The following is a 21,628-nucleotide window of genomic DNA, read 5'->3' on the forward strand; positions in this document are numbered from 1 at the left end:
AGATATTTCCATCCTGAGGCAGTATTTTTCCATTATTTATTTTAAAAGTCCTAGAAGACAGTCTTCTAGGGATTCCACAACCTTTATATTATGTGAATTTTATGTGAGATGTATATGTTAGCATATATATGTGCATATCTTCCCATGATATGCACAAGTATACAAAAAATAACTCTACTTAGAAGAGAAAGCCCTTATAAAGAGAGGAGATCAAAATAATAAGAGTCATCATCATTTTTCTGCTGATCACTAAGTTTTCTTAATCTGCTGACTAAAGGATTTTTCAGATATGAAAGAAGTAAATGAACAGGAAAAGAATAAATCAAGAACATGTTGGTACAAAATATTACTTCTAATTGATGTCTGCTTACCAGTCATCATTGTTAAAGACAATGAATCCTCTGTTTCCTCTTCCAAAAGCTACTTGGTTGCTACCATTATCCCACCAGTTTGTAAAAGGTTGGCCATCAACTACATTGCGGAACACAACCATGTTCCTAAACACAAAATAGCATAGGAAATGCTGATGAATATGTCAACAGTTTAAAACAAAATGTTAAGAAACTGTATTATTAGAGGATATCTCTAAATAAGTATTCCTACCTTATTTGACGCCATCGATGTTCACAGACCCAGTCATTGCCACAAGTAGTATCTGGATTAATAGTAACTTCTTTAATGACTCCATTATTATTTGGTGGCCCAATCCAATTATTAACATCCTCAATTAACAAAAAAATATTAATACATTTTAAAAGCTCACATTATTAACATTACATGTGCCCTTATTCAGTCCACCAAACCCAATCTGTCCCTTATGTGTCTCTGTAGTGTCTTCATTGAGAATTCAACTTGTTCCATATTTTTACTGAATTTATCTTCCCCCTAACTTCCCATTCTCTAGTGCCATATTTCAAACAAGGCTATGATTCTCTTACCCTCTCATTTTCTTTGCAAGGAATTGCAATGACTTCTTAATATCACTCTAGGTAGTGCAATGTCACTGAAATGGCAAGGCCTTTAGTGTCAGAAACAGCAGGACTAAAAGATAGGCTCTATTAGTACTAGCTACAAAAAACTTAGTTAATATACAAAACTTCGGTGCCTGATTTTCCTCTTCAGTAAAGTGAAGATATTACTTAGTGACTATAAAAATTAAATGAGGTATGTAAAAATGCTTTCCACATGATAATTGATAAATAAATATTAGTTTCTTTCATTCTTCTTAGTTAAATAAATGTACTAATCAAAGCATCACAATATCCCTTAATAAATTGACCAAATTTTTAATATTGTGGTTTCTGATTGGTACTTTCAAAGATAATCATAGGATAAAACAGATTATGTCTAGGAAGTTTATCAAGGTCTGTCTTAAATCCTGTTGTATGATGAATAGTGGACAAAACTAAGAGTTGTTAGCATGCACAAGTCCTGGAGAAATCTTGGAAATGTTATGGGAAAAGGGGAAATGGACATACGCCATGACTCCAGCCATCAGAAATAAGACCAGTTAGTGGGAATTACAAGAAATTGACTCAATATAAAGGGACATCTTCTAAATATTAAGCCTATCTAACAATAGAATGAGTTGCTGTACAAAGTAGTGGACTTCTCAATTTGAAAATAATCTACTACAAACTAGATAAATATCTATCTGGTTTGCACTGAAGAGAATTTTCTACTTCAGGTATGAAGTTACTATATGATGTTGCATTTGAAATCTTCAGTTTGAAAACTGTCCACTAACTTTCTAAATATATTCTTTAATAATCTTATTTCTCAGTCTTTTTAAAATTATTACTCATATTATTGTCTTTACCATACCACCCAAATATTTTTCATTTTTAACATTCCCAGCAGAGTCAGCAAATGTCTCTTCTTTAACACATATACTTTCCTTCCTGTTATACCATACTTTCCCTATTGAACCTAGGTCTAATTGGATCATCTCTTTGTTTTCCAAAAAACTTCTTTAAAAGTATTTAACAAATATTTATATTGCTCGTACTGTAGTGCATGTACTGTTTTAATTTTTTTGAAGTGTTAATTTGTAATCATATCAACTCTATGAAGTAGGTACTTATGAGAAGTACATATTTTACTCACTGTATCCTATTTTTAAGTGTGTTTTGTTTTCTTTGGTGAGGGGCTACCTTTGTCATATTTTGAAATAGCTTACATACTCTTTGTCCATAGAGATCATTATTTTTTTTAATATTCACTGCATTTTTAAAAGAGTTCTGCATCAGGTCTACACTTAATAAATATTTGATACAAAAAATACCGAATGTAATAGCATCATGTGAAATTAAAACAAAATTAACCTCTTTTTCTTGAGGAAAAGACATTTTGGAAAATACCAAAACTTACTTTTCCGTTTTCAAAATGTCTTGGCCAACGGTAGCTTGACATTACTCGTGTAAATCCATAGGGATGAGCGAGCATAAATCCAACTCCCATTTTGTACAGTCTATAATATTATAGAAGAAAATTTTTTTTTAATATCATTAAAATGTAGGTTTAAAAATAGGGAACTTGGGCTTCCCTGGTGGCGCAGTGTTTGAGAGTCCGCCTGCCGATGCAGGGGACACAGGTTCGTGCCCCGGTCCGGGAAGATCCCACATGCAGCAGAGCGGCTGGGCCCGTGAGCCATGTCCGCTGAGCCTGCGCGTCCGGAGCCTGTGCTCCGCAACAGGAGAAGCCACAACAGTGAGAGGCCCGCGTACCACAAAAACAAAACAACAACAACAAAAAATGGGGAACTTTGTTTCTTACCTAGGGTCCCAGAATGTAAGAATAGATGCTCCCCCAGCTCCACTCCCTCGCTGATTGTCATGGTTATCAACAAAGACAAGTGCTCTGTCAGAAGGCATGAAACCCCAGCCTTCTCCCCAGTTCCTATTTAAAAAGAAAAAAAAATCTTAAAAGCACCTATATGTATTCTTTTACAATAGCTTTAGAGTAACCTACATGTGTATTTCATTCAGAATATAACCCTCTAATGAAATTCTCTCTCTAATTAAATGAGTATTCTGTAGGGCTTTCAAAATAGAAACTATATAGATATATTATCTACAAATTCATTTCATGCATGTGTATATGTAGGAATTACTTGACTTACATTCATGTTACAGGTATAAGATTTTTGTTATAAAAGTTATTTTAGAAGTTTCACTAAATTATAATTTAGATGGACTGTAGAAGGTTCAACATTCTTATCATTTTATACACAATGGCAAACTGTTTTTAAATAAGGCTTCAATATTATATTGTTATAATATAAATATTTTAATATTTGAAATTAATTAATTGATTAATAATTCTACAGGACGACCACATTGTAAGGACTTCATAAAGTACAGAATCATTTTAACAATAACCTGGCCTGCACAAATTATGTGCAAACATTAGTCAAATCTAATAGAGACGTATAATACCAGGATTAAAATTTCTATGTGATGTTTTGGATCTCTAAAATTACTTCCTCATGATTGACGTTCTAAATAATGATGATCAATTGGTGTTTGGGGAACTCTGACACTTGCTATTAGTAAATGAATCCTTGGATGTTGTCTAAATAAAAAGGCTTAAAGAGGAAAATTCATGTTGGGTAATATCACAAATAAATCTGTGAAATACTTCAAAGGATCAATTGTATTTCACTTACTTTAAGTAAGACATCTTCTCTCCATTCCACTTGCGCAGAACTGTGCCTAGTTTTGCACCATATTTAAATTCTGTCACACGGCCATTTCCAAAGTACTCACTGCTTTTAATTGGCTCACCACCCAGATCAATTACCTAGTAGAAATCAAGAAGAAAATATCATTTTAAATAAGAGTTGAAAAGAATTTTAATTAACGAGTTACTATTATATAGAAAATAACTTTATGCTATTTATGTTATGTGAAATGACCCAAATCCTTTTGCTTATGTTAAGATTCTTATTTTCCTTTGTTAAAATCTATGCTACAATATTAAAAGTAACATGACAAAATAACCTGTTGTCCTGTGAGAATGCTGACCTAATTTACTCTTGCACATAAATGATAAGAATAGCTCACACTTATAGAGCACTTAATATCCAGCTGGTAATATTTCTAAGTGCTTGCTAAATATTACCTCTTTAGTTCTCCAAAGAAAACAAAGACATAACCATTATCATTATTCCTTTCGATAAACTTTGAAAAAATTGTTGCTCAGAGAGGTTAATCAATTTGCCTAAACAGACACAGCTAACAGCACTACAGCCAAGAATTTAAGTCACATAGCCTGGCTCAAGATAGCAACTATATTCTAATCTGTGTTCTATAATGGTCTCTGAGGAGATTATACATGACACAGAGACTTTTGGCAGCCTAAAAAATTCTCGGCACTTGCATAAAAAAGCTCCTGTGATAGAGTCAGACGTGCTGTCTCTGAATCAAAGGAGTTTAAGGAACATTCCTCCGTATACATGAGTCAGCCATTAACCTACAGAAATTGCACTTTTAATGAAATCTGCCATTTATTTTCTGATGAATCTTTGTTTTATCTGCACATATGTGTATTGATGTACCTCCTGGTAAATGAAAGGTTTACTTCCTGCAGGGAACCATCTTTTGTTTAGATTATGCAGTTTATCCAAAATTGCCTTCATGTCTCCAGGCCACATGTGCTTAGCGGCATCAATTCTGAACCCTGCTACACCAATGTCAATGAGACGGTTCAGATATTCAGCAATTGTGGAGCGCACATAATCTTTCTCCAGTGCAAGATCAAGAAGACCAACCAGACGACAATCTCGGACCTATTGAGGTAAAAAATGTTGTGATTGGTACATAAAGCATCACCTTTGCCTGAGAATCCATTTGATTATTCATTCATTTATTCATTAATGGATATTTCTATAGTGTCTTCTTTGCATTGGTCTCTGGGGATACTGACGTTCTAGTATGGACATACCTTTGAAACATTTTCTAGTATAAAAATGGAGAAGGTAGGAAATACAGTGGATGAGCTTTTTCATTGTGAAAACTTTAATTGGGAAAAATGTTTTAAATATCGATTTGAGATTCTTTGTTTGAACAGTCAGGCTTAGAATCCTGTTCTAAGGAATCTCAACTAATATTTAAAATGAGATCAATAAGCTACATGTGGATAATAAAAGACATAGACAGCTCTTTTTGCTAATTACCTGAGAAGCATCATTATAGCTCTCAATTTCTCCACTTCTAGTTTTACATTTACCATCATTAAAATCCCAACCAGAGTACGGGACTGCTGGAAAATCCTCAGTTCCAGGGTTGAAGTAACTCCCACAAGTACTGCTCGTTCCTGCAGCCACACCATTTCCACACATATGATTAATTATAGCATCCACATAAATACGGACCTGAAAGGCCAAATATCTATTTCAATGAGACTTAGAGAGAGGTAGAAATTTATAATGGTATTAATTTGAGTTTACAGCACATTAATATCACTCCAAAATATCTCTTTGTTATTTTATAACTTACCTTCCTAGAAGAGCAACAGTCAAATATGAAAGGAAATAATTGGGAACTAAAGCCCTACATGCATTCTAGCCACTTGGTCGAATATTTACATATATGATAAATTAAGATAACCCAAAACTACCATAACTGTGAAAAAATGCAAAGACCCTTTTTTTTTGGCGGGGAGGGGTAGGAGAAAAGAATCAGATGAGGCAGGAGAGATGACTGGTTTTTGTAATTTCCATGGGTCATCCTAAGAAATAAAAAGCCAGTCTCTACTATCTATTTAGGATCAGTAAGTATTGTCTCTTGTTATGCTCCTCATCAAAGAGAAAATAATTATTTACCATCAAAGAACCTATAGGAAGAAAAACCCGGGACTTACGGGTGGAGACACAAGTCACATAAAAGTAACAGCCAATACTGTAACTGGAATTTCCGATTCCTAACTGGAAAAGTGTTCCTCAGAAACGTATGCAGCCAGGAGGGTTAAAAGGTGATATTTTGCTGTATGAGTAAGTTCGTGGCCTTAAACTTTTTCTTACATCTTCTTTAGTGCATAAATAAATATTTACAAAAGCTGAACATAAGGCAACAATCACATTTTAATTTATGGCTAAAGCATGAAGTAAAATTTTAAAATATATGAAAATCGTTCTGCTTGAAAGGAACAGGAGGCAAGAGAGAGAAATCCTTTTTCTATATAATACTTTTAAAGGGAACTTTAATTCACTTACACCAACGTTGTTACATCTAGTCACCATGTCTTTGAATTCATTCTCATTTCCTGATCTTGTACATAACTTGTAGCTAACTGGTTGGTACCTTTCCCACCAAGGTCTTGAAGGATTATTAATTACCGCATTTTCATTGGGTGAGGAAACCTACAAATAAAACAACAGTAGTAAGTATCAAATTACAGATTACTTTGTGTCACTGAATGTTCTAGAAATGACTCAAGAGTCTAAAATTGTTTCTGAATCTTTGTATTTGCAGCCACATTCCTTAACAACCATTAGAAAATATTAACTTCACATTGGAAATGTCCTGCTGAAAAAAATATTGTATTAGAAATAAAACATGAAGTTGCCAACAATTTCAAATTTTTTTCTTCCTCAGAAAACTGTTTTACTTAGAGTACTTATTTGTGAAGTAAAATGTTGTCCCAGCTTCACAGACACAGAGCATAATACCATTTACTCTAAGCACAGTGAAGTCTGCAATTTATACTGTGAACAATACCCACCTGAACCCCTCCAAATCCTTTGGGAGCTAAGTATCGCTCACATTCAAGAGCAATATCAACCCAGCGCCACTCAAACAGATGGACAATAGATGTCCGTCCAGATTCGGTATTTGGGGCATACTGAGCCCAGCAGAATCCAATGGCTGAAAGCAATAGAAAGAGCTTCATTTTGCTTTCAAGCTGTCAGTGTTCTTTCCAGCAACTATTTATATTCCTGTAAGAAGCATATTTTACAATGTAAATGTTAACATGAATAAACAGAGCACAAACCATTTATTCATAATCTGAAAAGAACTATCGATAATAATGTTAAACAGGTGAAGAACAGCCATAAAATCTCCCAGGAATAACACCTAAATGACCTTTTAGAACAATGTTTTCCTTTTTGAGGGAATATTAACCATTTTTAAACATCTGGCATTTTATATATCTCATTTATTGTGTTGTTCATCGTTGTTTGTTTCATCTTTAGTTCTTCTAGGTCCTTGTTAAATGTTTTTTGCATTTTGTCTATTCTATTTCCAAGATTTTGGATCATCTTTACTATCATTATTCTGAATTCTTTTTCAGGTAGACTGCCTATTTCCTCTTAATTTGTTAGGTCTGGTGGGATTTTATCTTGCTCATTCATCTGTTGTGTGTTTTTCTGACTTCTCATTTTCCTTATCTTACTGTGTTTGGGGTCTCCTTTTTGGAGGCTGCACGTTCGTAGTTCCTGTTGTTTTTGGTGCCTGTCCCCAGTGGCTAAGGTTGGTTCAGTGGGTTGTGTAGGCTTCCTGGTGGAGGGGACTAGTGCCTGTGTTGTGGTGGATGAGGCTGGATCTTGTCTTTCTGGTGGGCAGGTCCACGTCTGGTGGTGTGTTTTGGGGTGTCTGTGGACTTATTATGATTTTAGGCAGCCTCTCTGCTAATGGGTGGGGTTGTGTTCCTGTCTTGCTAGTTGTTTGGCATAGGATGTCCAGCACTGTAGCTTGCTGGTCGTTGAGTGAAGCTGGGTGCTGGTGTTGAGATGGAGATCTCTGGGAGATTTTCGCCTTTTGATATTATGTGGAGCTGGGAGGTCTCTTGTTGACCAGTGTCCTGAAGTTGGCTCTCCCATCTCAGAGGCATAACACTGACTCCTGGCTGCAGCACAAAGAGCCTTTCATCCACACGGCTCAGAATAAAAGGGAGAAAAAGTAGAAAGAAAGAATTAGTAGAAGGAAAGAAAGAAGAAAGAAAGAAAGAAAGAAAAGAAAATAAAGAAAGGAGGGAGGGAGGGGAGGAGGGAGGAAAGAAGGAAGGAAGGAGGGAAGTAAGGAAAAAATGAAAGAAAGAAGATAAGGTAAAATAAAATAAAGTAAGATAAAATATAATAAAGTTATTAAAATAAAAAAAAATAATTAAGAGAGAAAAAAAAGGACGGATAGAACCCTAGGACAAATGGTGGAAGCAAAGCTATACAGACAAAATCTCACACAGAAGCATACAGATACACACTCACAAAAAGAGGAAAAGGGGAAAAAATCATAAATCTTGCTCTCAAAGTCCACCTCCTCAATTTGGGATGACTCGTTGTCTATTCATGTATTCCACAGATGCAGGGTACATCAAGTTGATTGTGGAGCTTTAATCCGCTCTTCTGAGGCTGCTGGGAGAGATTTCCCTTTCTCTTCTTTGTTCTCACAGCTCCCAGGGGCTCAGCTTTGGATTTGGCCCCGCCTCTGCGTGTAGGTCGCCGGAGGGCGTCTGTTCTTCGCTCAGACACGACGGGGTTAAAGGAGCCGCTGATTCGGGGGCTCTGGCTCACTCAGGCCGGGGGGAGGGAGGGGCACGGAGTGCAGGGCGAGCCTGCGGCGCAGAGGCCGGCGTGACATTGCACCAGCCTGAAGCGCGCCGCGTGTTCTCCCGGGGGAGTTGTCCCTGGACCCCGGGACCCTGGCAGTGGCAGGCTGCACAGGCTCCCCGGAATGGGGGTGTGGATAGTGACCTGTGCTCGCACACAGGCTTCTTGGTGGCGGCAGCAGCAACCTTAGCGTCTCATGCCTGTCTCTGGGGTCCGCGCTTTTAGCCGCAGCTCGCGCCCGTCTCTGGAGCTCCTTTAAGCAGCGTTCTTAATTCCCTCTCCTCGCGCACCAGGAAACAAAGAGGGAAGAAAAAGTATCTTGCCTCTTCGGCAGGTCCAGACTTTTACCCGGACTCCCTCCCGGCCAGCCGTGGCCCACTAACTCCCTGCAGGCTGTGTTCACGCCGCCAACACCAGTCCTCTCCCTGCGCTCCGAACGAAGCCCGAGCCTCAGCTCCCAGCCCCGCCCGCCCCAGCGGGGGAGCAGACAAGCCTCTCGGGCTGGTGAGTGCCGGTCGGCACCGATCCTCTGTGCGGGAATCTCTCCGCTTTGCCCCCCGCACCCCTGTTGCTGCGCTCTCCTCCGCGGCTCCGAAGCTTTCCCCCTCCGCCAGCCGCCGTCTCCGCCCGCGAAGGGGCTTCCTAGTGTGTGGAAACCTTTCCTCCTTCACAGCTCCCTCCCACTGGTGCAGGTCCCGTCCCTATCCTTTTGTCTCTGTTTATTCTTTTTTCTTTTGCCCTACCCAGGTACGTGGGGGGGGGGGGGGGGCGTTTCCTGCCTTTTGGGAGGTCTGAGGTCTTCTGCCAGCGTTCAGTAGGTGTTCTGTAGGAGTTGTTCCACGTGTAGATGTATTTCTAGTGTATCTGTGAGGAGGAAGGTGATCTCCGCGTCTTACTCCTATATATCTTCCCGGAAGCTCCTATATATCTATATGTATATAAAACGTCTGCAATCATGTATTATTTAACTAGGATTCGATCATATTTCTTAAGTCCTTCACTAAACGAAGGAGATTAACAATTAGGGCCAACTGAATTCACAGTGAAAATTTTGCCTGAACTATCTATTGCAAACATTTGTAATGTTTCAATTTCAAGAAGAAACAGAATATTCAATTCAGTTCTGGTTTCACCTTCAAAGAAAATTTGTAGTTATTTCAATTTCTGGATTAAGATTTAAGAAACTATTTGGAAGATGGATGCCCATGCATTGAGGCAACAGACCTTTCCCCTCCCCCCTCCTCCCTCCATCGAATCCTGTGCTTAATGCATTGGCTATAGCAGTCGAGTGTGGCTTTTTTTTCTCTCTCTCTCTTATTTCTTATAACCAAATATCTCTTCTACCTGATCAAACACTACATTAATAAATTTGCATCCATTTTCCTTCTTAATGTACACGAAATCCTGTACATTAATATAGAGAATATAGTACAGGCGGGAAGAAGTCCATTCATTCAACAAGCATTAACTGAGTGCCTGCTTTTTGCTAAGCACATGGATGATACTCAGGATACAATGATGTAGAAGATGGACAAGATTTTATTCTTGAGCAGCTTACATTCTAGTGGAAAAACAGAAAATACATGAGTTAATAATAATAAAACTTCAAGATGGCAATAAGAACTAATATGAAATAACAGTGTAATGAAATAGAAAATGACTTCACCATCAGGGTATTTTAGACTGAATAATCTGGGAAGGTATCTTCAAGAAAGTGATTTTCAACTAGAATTTGGAGGTCTAGAAGGAGCTAGTTATTTGAAGATCAGAGAAAGAGAAATCTAGATAGAACAAAGTGCAATAGTAAAAGCCCAAGGTAGGAAAAAGCTTAGAATACTCAAGTCTCTCTCTCTCTCTCTCTCTCTCTCTCTCTCTCTCTCTCTCTCTCACACACACACACACACACACACACACACGCAGTCAGCACAGCTAAACAGTGTGTGATAAAAGGGAGAGTAAAGTAAAACTGTATTCCTGTAAGAAGCATATTTTACAAAGTAAATGTTAACATGAATACATACTTAGAGCACAAACTGTTTATTTGTAATCTGAAAAGAACTATCAGTAAAAATGTTAAACAGGTGAAGAACATCCATAAAATTTCCCAGCAATACCATCTAAGTGACCTTTTATAACAATGTTTTCCTTATTGAGGGAATATTAACCTTTTTAAACATCTGGCACTATATATATCTACAAAGTCTGTAATCATGTGTTATTTAACTAGGATTAGATCTTTTTTTTAAGTCCTTCACTAATAGAAGGAAAATAACAATTAGGGCCAACTGATTTCACAGTCAAAATATTGTCTTAACTATCTAGTGCAAGCATTTGTAATGTTTCGATTTCAAACAGAAACGGAATATTCAATTCAGTTCTGGTTTCAGTCCCAACCAAAGTTTTTAGTTATTTAAGTTTCTGCCTTAAGAAATTTCAATATGAGGACTTCCCTGCTGGCACAGTGGTTAAGAATCCGCCTGCCAATGCAGAGGACACGGGTTCGAGCTCTGGTCTGGGAAGATCCCACATGCCGCGGAGCAACTAAGCCCATGAGCCACAACTACTGAGACTGTGCTCTACAGCCCGTGAGCTACAACTACTGAGTCCATGTGCCACAACTGCTGAAGCCCGTGCGCCTAGACCCCGTGCTCTGCAAGCAGAGAAGCCAGTGCAATGAGAAGCCCATGCACATCAAGGAAGAGTAGCCCCTGCTCGCAACAACTAGAGAAAGCTCACGCACAGCAACAAAGACCCAATGCAGCCAAACACGAATAAATAAATAGATAGATAGATAGATAGATAAAGAGTAGCTCCCGTTCGCCGTAACTAGAGAAAGCCCAGGTGCAGCTACGAAGACTCAATGCAGCCAAAAAAGAATAAATAAGTAAACAAACAAATAAATAAATAAAATTTTAAAATGAAAAAATAATAAAAGAAATTTCAGTATGACATTTTATTCTGAGGTGGATAGATATTAATAAAACGTACAACCATAAAATATTAGCTACATCAAGACATTAAGTTTAGAGAAGGTAATTCTGTGGCTTCTCTTCCATTAGGACATAATCACAGGACCCAAATCTGACCAGACATAAGATCTTTAGACTAATTCAGTCCACCACTGCACCACAGAACACCTGAGCAAACCCGTAGGTGACATCTTTCCTGATGTCCTGGATGTTTTGGAAACTGTGGGTTTTACCATCAAAAGCAGTGTCACTGTGAAAGACTTTGAGTTCAGATATGATACGGTAAGGTCTTAAGTGCTAATGATCACAGTACTGAGATCAGGCATATTTCAAAATATAAGCACTGATGCATTTAAGTTGTATTGCTAATCTTGTAAATACATTAGGTTAACTAAGCGAAGCAACAAGTCTATTCTCAGTAGAATGATTTATAGATAGGTTGGGCAGGAGGTTTGCAGCAGGGTTAGGTGCCAAAGTGAGTCCAGAGTGACAATTCCAGATAATCAAAAAAGGAAACAAAGAATACATCCGATGATTGAAATAATTCTAACAGCGCTCTAATTTCTAACAGTGAATGATGGAACCATTGAGAATTCTAAAGTGTTTCTGCTTTTCTGCCTGGCTACAGGGTATGCTCCATTCTATTTAAGTGTTGAGGTTCTGTGATCTTAATTTACAGTGATATATTTGTTTGTTGTTTTTCTAAGGATAAGAGGAGATAATGGAGTGGTATCGTAGAATGCAGACTGTAAATTTAATGTCCATAAAAATCCATGAGCGCAGTGTATCCAGTCAGAAATGTTTAGTGGAGGGATTCTCAACATGATCAGAAGCTGTAATAATGATACAATTCAACCAATAAAAAAGGACTGAGAGAGACAAGACCTCTCTCTTTCTCAAGAAATCAGGAAACCTTGAAGAAATAACTCATAAAGAAATAAAGGCAAAACCTGATCAAACGGTTAAGGGAAAGGAGGGAGGAGTCTGAGTCCTCTAATGCCTCTGTCTCTCAGATGGATTGTGGTCAAATTCCCACAGACTGATTGCTAAAGTCTGGAGAAGGAACAAACGCATGTATACTGAAATTCTTTGTGATACATTTGAATTAAAAGGCAACACTGATATGAGACTTATGCAACATAGTGTTGCAGGAAAGAGATTCTTCCCAAACAGAAAAAGACTGGCACTAAAGAGCTCTAATAGCGGCTTTGGCGTGGAAGTGTGGCCTCAACAGCATGGTCTCTGCACAAGGAGAAATTGCATCAGCAGGGAAAGGGCTGGTGGTCTATATTAGTCAAAAGACAGTTTCACATGGTAGCTTAGCAGGCATCAAGGAAGCCACAATATAAAGGAGGAAGATGGCTGGTGCCACACGGTTCAGGAGAATACAATCACGTCTGAAATATGGCATCACATCTTCCAGATAGAGAATCTGGAAGACTTTGAGGGCAAGCTGTCAGTGCCACAGGAAATGAGTGGAGTCAGAGTTTGAGACATACAATGAAACATGTGAATCTTCAGACACATCTTCACTGAGACCAGAGAGTTGATATGAAACCTAACTGAGGAAACAAAGTTATTGGCTAAAGAACCCCTTTTATTTAGCAAATCTGCACTTTCAGGAGAAATAACAAATGAATTAAGTGTGAGTCCAGGATATAGTGAAACATTAAGATGACATGGAGTACATGACCCTTGAAATGAGGGGTCATGTGTGTGCTAGCAAAGTGATATGACAAGTGAGTCCAGAAAAAGAAAATTTTGGAGAGATACCACAGAGCAAAAAGAAGCATAGGTTTTAGTATGAATGCTTTGGATTTCAAGTGGCAAAAACAATCAAGAACAATTTGTTAGCTTTGTCACTGGGAAGTTAAGGGATACAGATGGCTTCGGACTGGAATTAAAAGCTCAAAGAAACCTCAAGACATTTTCTGTCTCCATCTCTTGGCTCTGCTTTCCAGTGTCTTGGCTTCATTCTCAGGCAGGATTTTCCCACACCGTGGCAAAACTGGTCAAACGCAGTGTCAAGCTTACTTCCAAGTAGACTGGCAAACTCAGAGAAAAAAGTAAGCACCTCTTTCCCAACAGTGTAAGCCAAAGACTCAAGACTGACTCTTAATTGGTCTGGCTCGGCATATAAACCCACCCCTGAACCAAACACTGAAACAAGGGAATGGAATGTCCTGATTGTTCCAGCATAGATCACATGCCTACCCCTGCAGGTGAGAAATAAGGCTAACTGTGCTTTAACAGAATGGGTGAAACATGGTCTCTGTGTGGCTTCTTACCAGGAAACTTCTGTACTATTACCACTAAAGGAGGTGGGGATGCTTGACAGGGATGAACAATAAATACTCATCACACGTACATGTTCGAATCTTCTGGCTCATGTGGATAATACCCTGGAAGGAATTATCACTAAAAGTTATTGCTAACTATAATAATTAACTATAAAAGGAAACTACATAATCTTAGAATTATGGTAGTGGAAAGTGTGCATGTACTTGTAAGTATGTTGTCTAATAAGTACATTGTGGATTTAGTATACCCTATTTGTCTTGAAGTGTCCATGATAAATGTTGAGTTTGGTTTTTGTCTGTACTTGCCTTTGATAATTTTGGTCTGGATTATTATTCCAAATTCTGTAGTTTGTCAATGCTAAAGAAATATACATGCAAGTCTTTTGCCATATGGCTTTGCAATTCTTCCTATTAAAGTATACAGAGTATATCTACTTACTCAAATGGCATTACTTCTTACTCAAAGCCACTAATAGAGCTCTTAGGCTTGTCCATGTGTCTTGCTTTAATCAATGGAATATTTTCACACTGAGGCAAGCAAAGGCTTTAAATGTTCTTTCATGACAAGACTTGGTCCCTGTATTTCTGTTTGCATCATGAAAAGAACATACCTTGAGCAGCCACTGACTGAATAAAATGGATCAGACATGACTTTAACTCACAGCCTGAAGTCAAGCCCAGGTAAACGACATCATGAAGCCGAGCTGTCTCAAACAACCTGCAGACCTCGGAGCAGGAAAATTCAGCATTTGTTGTTTTAAGCTCCCAAGATTTTGAGTTTCTTGATTATGTAGCATTATTGCAGCTAAAAACTATTCAGCTTTTCACACTCCCTGTGAGTTACATTCCACTTATTTTCAACATAATATATTGTATAAAAATGCTGCTGTTAAAAATAGTAAGAACATTTTGACATATTACAGATTATTTCATAATATTCTTTTGAACACTGTAACTTTTAAAGGTCTCAAAAACATTTTCCACAGAAGGTATTGAATTTAAAAATCAAAAATATAGCATTTACAAAATTTCTTCCTGTACTTAAGTTTAAAAGCAACATATCATGCCCCTATAGATGCTTTCAAGTGTTCCTGGACAAGGAGGGAGGAGGTGAGGGCGGGCAATCCAGCTCCCAAATATCCCACCACAATTCCAAAGAGAGGAGCCTCATTATTAGAGTTTTATACATTGATTTTCCACAGGAGGTTTTGATTTTAAAAGGGGCAGGGGGAGGGGATTGTCCTGATAAGTTAAAAAACACATTTGTAACCTATGTGACTACACAGTCATCCTACCTAGAAAATTACAAATTTTCTCCTTACTCCTAAAAGTAATTTGTTTCTGTGTACCCAAATGACATCCACATATAAATAGCTAAAAAATAATCAATAATTATGCTAAATGATGCATCATAGAGGAAATATCCCTTTCCTCCACAACATAAATAATCACATTATAAAAAGTAAGTGTTCTTCTTATCACTCCTTTAGCCATGCCTTTACCAGAATATGTCCCATGTTAAACGTCGCCAATTGAAAAGATCTTAGCTCCTTGTTAAGTGTACCCTTGAGAGAGAAAATGAAACATTCTCTCATTTGCACTCATGAGTACATTTGTGGAATATGTATGTTACTGCTAAATAGAAAACAAACATACTTCCACACAGCTTTTCAGCTGATGTGTAAGTAGATTATGGCAGATTCTGACACTCGGAGCATTCTTTACCCTCTAGTGGGAAGTGACGTGGTAGTCAGTGACTGACATTTGGCAGTTGGAAGACTGCTCAGAGTCTACCTACATATCCTCCCTGTTAGATATTCCTACCACTGCAGTCACACCTCTGAGTTAAGACATTATCTCCAGGAGATTTTTTTAAAATAATCATTAAAATTTAATTCAGTTAATATAAACTATCAATATATTAAGCCATTAACACCTACTAAGATTTTGAGGCAGTAAGAAGGGATAAATTTTATTTTCTTTGAGGACTCATTTCCTCTTTTCTTTTGATAGCTTACTAAGAAGGTTGACTCCACAGGTCTGAGTGAGCTCAATGGAAGAACAGGGAATACCAGAGGCTAGACTCAGAAGCCATATTTTCTAACAAAGCCACTTATTGGCTGCTCCCTCCCATATTTATATTGCATTGGGGAAGTGGGGGTCTCTGTCCGCTGAGCACTTTCTGTGGTCACCCAGTCCAGATGTGCCAGCCAAAGCATCACTCTTTGTGGATTAATGAAACTGTGAAGCATTATATGTGTTGTGTTTGTAACATTCCCCAGTAAACCCTCTTTCACGTTTACTGTAATGAAGTTAGTATGTCCTTCGAGAGACAAACATGTTACTAGTTGAGATGAGTTAACAAAAAGAAAAAAAGTTTATTTATTTATTTGCGGTACGCGGGCCTTTCACTGTTGTGGCCTCTCCTGTTGCAGAGCACAGGCTCCGGACGCGCAGGCTCAGAGGCCATGGTTCACGAGCCTAGCCGCTCCGCGGCATGTGGGATCTTCCCGGACTGGGGCACGAACCCGTGTCCCCTGCCTCGGCAGGTGGACTCTCAACCACTGCGCCACCAGGGAAGCCCCAACAAAAAGAAAAAAAAGTTTTAATGGAAGAACTTGTGAGAGTAAAATTGTAAAATTGTGGGATGCTATTCTTGTGAGTTTTCCATGACCAAATGTTGCATAAGGGTAGGAAGGCTCCAAAAGGGGGAGAAAAATCAAAGACAATCATGGGGCATGGATAGGAATTCCAGAGCAAATGAACTGTTAGAGAGAGCTCTGAATATTTATTACTGAGTCACTAGCAAGGAACAGTGAAAATACATAGAAACTATAATTGAGGTTCTTTATTTTTTCATATTTTTTTTTCTTCTTTAAAACTACTGACTTTAACACAACACACTTATTGTACTTTCAAAACACCAAAACGTATGAAGGAGATTATTTTTCTCTATTCATCTTCTTTTTCTATTTTGAGGAATAGCTACATGTACCGAACACTCTGGCGTCTCTCTGCCACTTCACTCGCTAGAGGAAGTGGGTAAAGTCTTTTTGATGAGTTTGGAAGGAAATACTGCACACATGTAGCCCGGCTCCTTCTCTTTCTCTTGTCGGTTGATAAAGGTATTCTGCTTTTTTCTTCTAGAGAGGCTCTGCTCCGTCCAGGGGAGCCCTGCTCCAGTTCAGGCTCTTGAGTGTAAACGCTGATCTAATTCTTAGGTTCACTATTAAGAATGACGCTCGTCTGCTGATAAAAACTAGTCTCTTACATTATTAGCTTTTAAATAAAGGTAATCCTTTTGATTTGTATCTTCCTTACATTTTTGTTTGCTTTTTCAGTAAGTTTCACTCCAGGACCTGGGAAGATGGACTCTTATGTAGTGACACCTCTAAGCCTGCACACTGGAAATGTTTCCATATAGTACCTCTAAAATTAAACCTCTATAACATGAAACTGTATTTACACAAAATATTTTCTTTTACTCAGAAAAATTTCTGTGTAGATATAAGTCCTTTTTATTTTTCTTCCCTTTGTTGTTTTTTTTAACAACAACAAAAAATGGATACCAATTTCTTCTTTAATTTGGTATCATTAGACTATAAAGCAGAAAATCCTTTATACCAAATAATGCCTTTCCTTCTCAAATGAAAAAAAAATTAAGTTTATTCTCATTGGAGGAGGGTTTTGCTGGATGTAAGTCTCTATTCTAATTTTTTTAATGTATTAATACTCATTTTGGTACAGGAAAATATTTCATAGCTAAACTTTCATCTTCTACAAAGCCAGCAATATTACTAAAACCATCCATTTCTGGCAGATTGAGGGGCTTTATAAAATGTTATAGTATGCTTGAGGTGTCACTGGACTGACAGTTAAATCAAGGGATAGTTCTGTTATTTCCATCCCCAGTGATATAAAAATAGTAAGCAGGAAGTAGGTTGTCATTCAAAATCAGTGATTTCAACACATGACAATAGTAGCCTGGAGTGAGGATTGACAGACGTAGGTTTACACAAATCTGAAAGGATTCAAAGATTGGCAGACCTATGTGCAAGTGGACTACAAGTGTTGAATTCAGTTTCATTTAAACTACACAGCTCGGGGCTAGTAGGAGGAGTGAAGCAGACCACAAAATTAATGTAACCTAAAACTTAATAAACTAACTCTGTATTACTATCAGTTTAAGGAATGATAGTTCCTAGAATTTCCCCACGGAAACATTTAAAGGTCTTGCATAGAAAGTGATCTTCTACATAGTCAGAAATGCCATTGCTGGTATTGATGTACCAAATCTATTAGGAAAGCCTTGACAGGAAATGTGTTTTTCTGATATTAGTCTCTTTCTACCTATCCAACCTATTTTCCCCTCGTATCCCATAAATCTCCCTCTCCAGCCTCACTAATCAACTAATCTATTTAGTACCACCACACAGTCTCTTTCATTCTTCTGTGCCTCTGTCACTACCTTTCTTCTTGGAATACTCCTCCCTCTTTTCTCCTCCTTACAAATCCTCATCTATATATCAAGCCCTTCCTTTTCCACAAAGCTTTCTCAACCATTTCAGAACAGGCATCATTTTCCTCCTTTGAAGTCAAACAACCTACTACCTATACTTCATTATGCACAGTTACAATATTTTCCTCTATTTTTATTAATGTATCACATAGTTTTCTTTTGCTCTCACAACTAGACTCCTACTTAAACATGGGTTACATGTTTCAAAGTACCTAAAAGAGTCTTATGCACTTAATAAACATATGTTGGATTGATTGATATGTGCTTTCATTGTAAGCTACAGAATTTACTTAATCTTTACTTGCGGCCCTATAGCACATGGAAGATAATATACAAAGCTAAGCTGAAGTTTCTGATAGAGGCATTCCTACAGATGCTATGACCTAGAACTGAATCAGAAGTACTAAACTCAAGACAGAGAGGTTTTCTGTCAACTGACTTTTACAGGTAAGCACACACAGACTGACCCTGGCAAGAGTTCAAGTTAGAGTTGAATGTTACTTTCTGCTCCAGTTCCAATGTTCTGTGATTTTCTTTCTTCCTTGAGTTAGATTTTAGGAGAGTATTAGGCTGACAGACCTCAGCACTAAGAATAAGAAACAGGGCCTCCCTGGTGGTGCAGTGGTTGAGAATCTGCCTGCCAATGCAGGGGACACGGGTTCGAGCCCTGGTCTGGGAAGATTCCACATGCCGCGGAGCAACGGAGCCCGTGAGCCACAATTACTGAGCCTGCGCGTCTGGAGCCTGTGCTCCGCAGAGAACAAGAGAGGCAGCGATAGTGAGAGGCCCGCGCACCGCGATGAAGAGTGGCCCCCACTTGCCACAACTAGAGAAAGCCCTCGCACAGAAACGAAGATCCAACACAGCCATAAATAAATAAATTTTAAAATAAATATAATAAATAAATAAAGTTAAAAAAAAGAATAAGAAACACATCTTTATTGAGGACATGAAGAAATATGCGTTTAGGCAGAAATAATGATTAGTATATTATATACAATTTCTCATTTGATACATCAGACTAAAACAGTAGATATTCCTTTCATTTTACAGGTGAGGAAACTGAGCTTCAAAGAAGTGTTTCCAAAATGTCCATTCATTGAACTGATGCACATATAATCATTTTATAACACATAAGACCTTGAAAAGTATCCCAAAATATCAGTTGTATTTTGCAGATTTGCTATCATAGGGAAATAATACATATTTTACCTTTTATTCTAGTGTAAATCGTGCTCTTTGTACCTAAACCCTTTCAAGACACCCATTTCTACCTAAAAACAAATTATGTGAGTGGCTCTTACCCACACTTTTTTTTTCCCCAGAGTCTATGTTTAAGGACAAAAAGAGCAAACAGACTGCACATCTACATCTGATCTGTTCAATTTCTTGTGAAAGACCTTTAAAGGTCTTTTAATCTATCACTTTCCATTCTGGTTTTTTTTTTTTTTTTGAAGTATTGTTTTTATTGGAGCCCTTGAATGATTTCTTCTAAAACTTTATAATTTTCTGCAACAAATTCTAAGCTACATCTGAGGGATCTAGATGTTTTTTCCTTTATCTCTAGACTTATTATTTTTTTTTAAGAGGCTTGCAGTGGGAAACAAAAGAGAAGAAAAATTAAGTCAATTGAACTAGCCCTGAATAAAGACCCTGAACTTTTTCCATATTTTTCACACTTTCATATTGGAAGGAAGGAAACTGCTTTGATACAGCCATAAGAACAAAATGCAAATGTTCTAAAAACTTTGGTTTAAATACGTGAAGACTTTTCTATCCTTTGCAAAAACCATCTGACTTATCTCTACATACCACAGAAAGTAATCTCTTTAGAGATTTGGTTTATTGAACATAAGTGTCTTTTTGGAAGCTTATATCACATATTGGTTCAGCATCTAGGGGCACTCTGTTTGGAAGCTGAATGATAATAAAAAATGATCCTGATCATCATAATATTGAGATTACTTGCAAAGGCATGAGCTAATGTTCCAATCATTCTGTTATCTGTCATACTCTATGATGGTGTTTGTTGGCTCAGTTTTGAGTTACAAATGGAAGTCTAATCACAAATAATAATTCTTCAACACAAATAGTTACTTTCCCTTCCATGAGAAGAGAAATAACTCAGTATTCATAGGCAGAATTACTTCTGTAGATAAAATGAAACATCTAAAGGTGGAAACTGTTAACAAGTTATTACACATGAGAAAAGGATTAGAAAATACTGTGAACAAAGAAAAAACAGATTTCAAATGTATTATACCCAGACCATGTGACATCATTTTGCCTGTTTGGGAGTACTTGGTTGACATAATAAGGGTATAGTGTACCAAAGAGTTGACAACTCTTATGGTTTGAAAATCCTAGAAACGTGATGGGGTTTTGTCAAGGTATTTGACTTCCCCATGATTTTTTTCTAGTTTTATTGAAGAATAATTGACAAATAAAACTTTATATATTTAAAATGTACAATGTGATGATCAGATATAACATTAGCACTATGAAGTGATTGCCAAGAGCAATTTAATTCACACATCCATCACCTCACATAGTTAACTCCCTTTTTTAAAAAAAAATTTTTGGTAAGCACTATTAAAATCTATTCTAAACAAATTTCAAGTGTACAATCCCATATTATCAACTATAGTGACCTCACTGTACAGTAGATCCTCATTCACCTTATAACTGAAGGTTTGTACCCTGTGGACTACATCTCTCCATTTGCCCCCCCCCGCCCCCAGGCCCTGACAGCTACCATTTCTACTCTCTTTCTATGAGTTCAATTCTAATTTTTTAACGCACCACACATAAGTAATACAATACAAGATTTGTCTTTCTCTGCCTGGCTTATTTCACTCAGCACAATGCCCTTCAAGTTGACAAATAACATTATCTTTATCCATTCACTGCTGATAGACATTTAGGTTGTCTCCATGTTTTGGTTATTGTGAGTAATACTGCACTGAACATGAGGGTGCATATATCAATTCGAGATATTGATTTCATTTCTTTCGAATCTATATGCAGGAGTGGGATTGCTTGGTCATATGGTAGTACTACGTTTAATTTTTTGAGGAACTTCATACTGTTTTCCATAATAGTTGTATCAATTTACATTTCTACCAACAGTATACCTGGGTTACCTTTTTCCACATCTTTGCCAACACTTGTTATCTCTTGTCTTTTCGATAATAGACATCCTAACACGTGTGAGGTGATATCTTGTGGTTTTGATTTGCTAGTTCCCTGATGATGAGTGATGTTGAGCACCTTTTCATGTACCTCTGGCCAG

The 21,628-nt window shown here is 37.6% G+C and overlaps 1 protein-coding gene across 2 annotated transcripts in view; it reads right to left on the bottom strand.

Annotated features, from left to right (window-relative positions):
• Positions 1–21,628, bottom strand: part of LOC132514574 (pancreatic alpha-amylase) — a 59,402-nt gene that overhangs the window by 26,330 nt on the left and 11,444 nt on the right. The window contains exons 1-9 of one of the 2 annotated variants that reach the window (XM_060139484.1): positions 6,724–7,370; positions 6,215–6,361; positions 5,177–5,374; positions 4,559–4,789; positions 3,668–3,801; positions 2,776–2,898; positions 2,371–2,470; positions 604–722; positions 372–497 (exon numbers count right to left, since the gene is read on the bottom strand). In XM_060139484.1, the coding sequence (XP_059995467.1) occupies positions 372–497; positions 604–722; positions 2,371–2,470; positions 2,776–2,898; positions 3,668–3,801; positions 4,559–4,789; positions 5,177–5,374; positions 6,215–6,361; positions 6,724–6,891 (1,346 nt within the window). In that variant the 5' untranslated portion in view covers positions 6,892–7,370. Of the gene's footprint in view, positions 1–371; positions 498–603; positions 723–2,370; positions 2,471–2,775; positions 2,899–3,667; positions 3,802–4,558; positions 4,790–5,176; positions 5,375–6,214; positions 6,362–6,723; positions 7,371–21,628 lie in introns of those variants that run through there. The other variant, XM_060139485.1, reaches the window with a different exon arrangement.

Source organism: Lagenorhynchus albirostris, chromosome 2, assembly GCF_949774975.1.
Source record: "Lagenorhynchus albirostris chromosome 2, mLagAlb1.1, whole genome shotgun sequence".
Lineage (NCBI taxonomy): Eukaryota > Metazoa > Chordata > Mammalia > Artiodactyla > Delphinidae > Lagenorhynchus > Lagenorhynchus albirostris.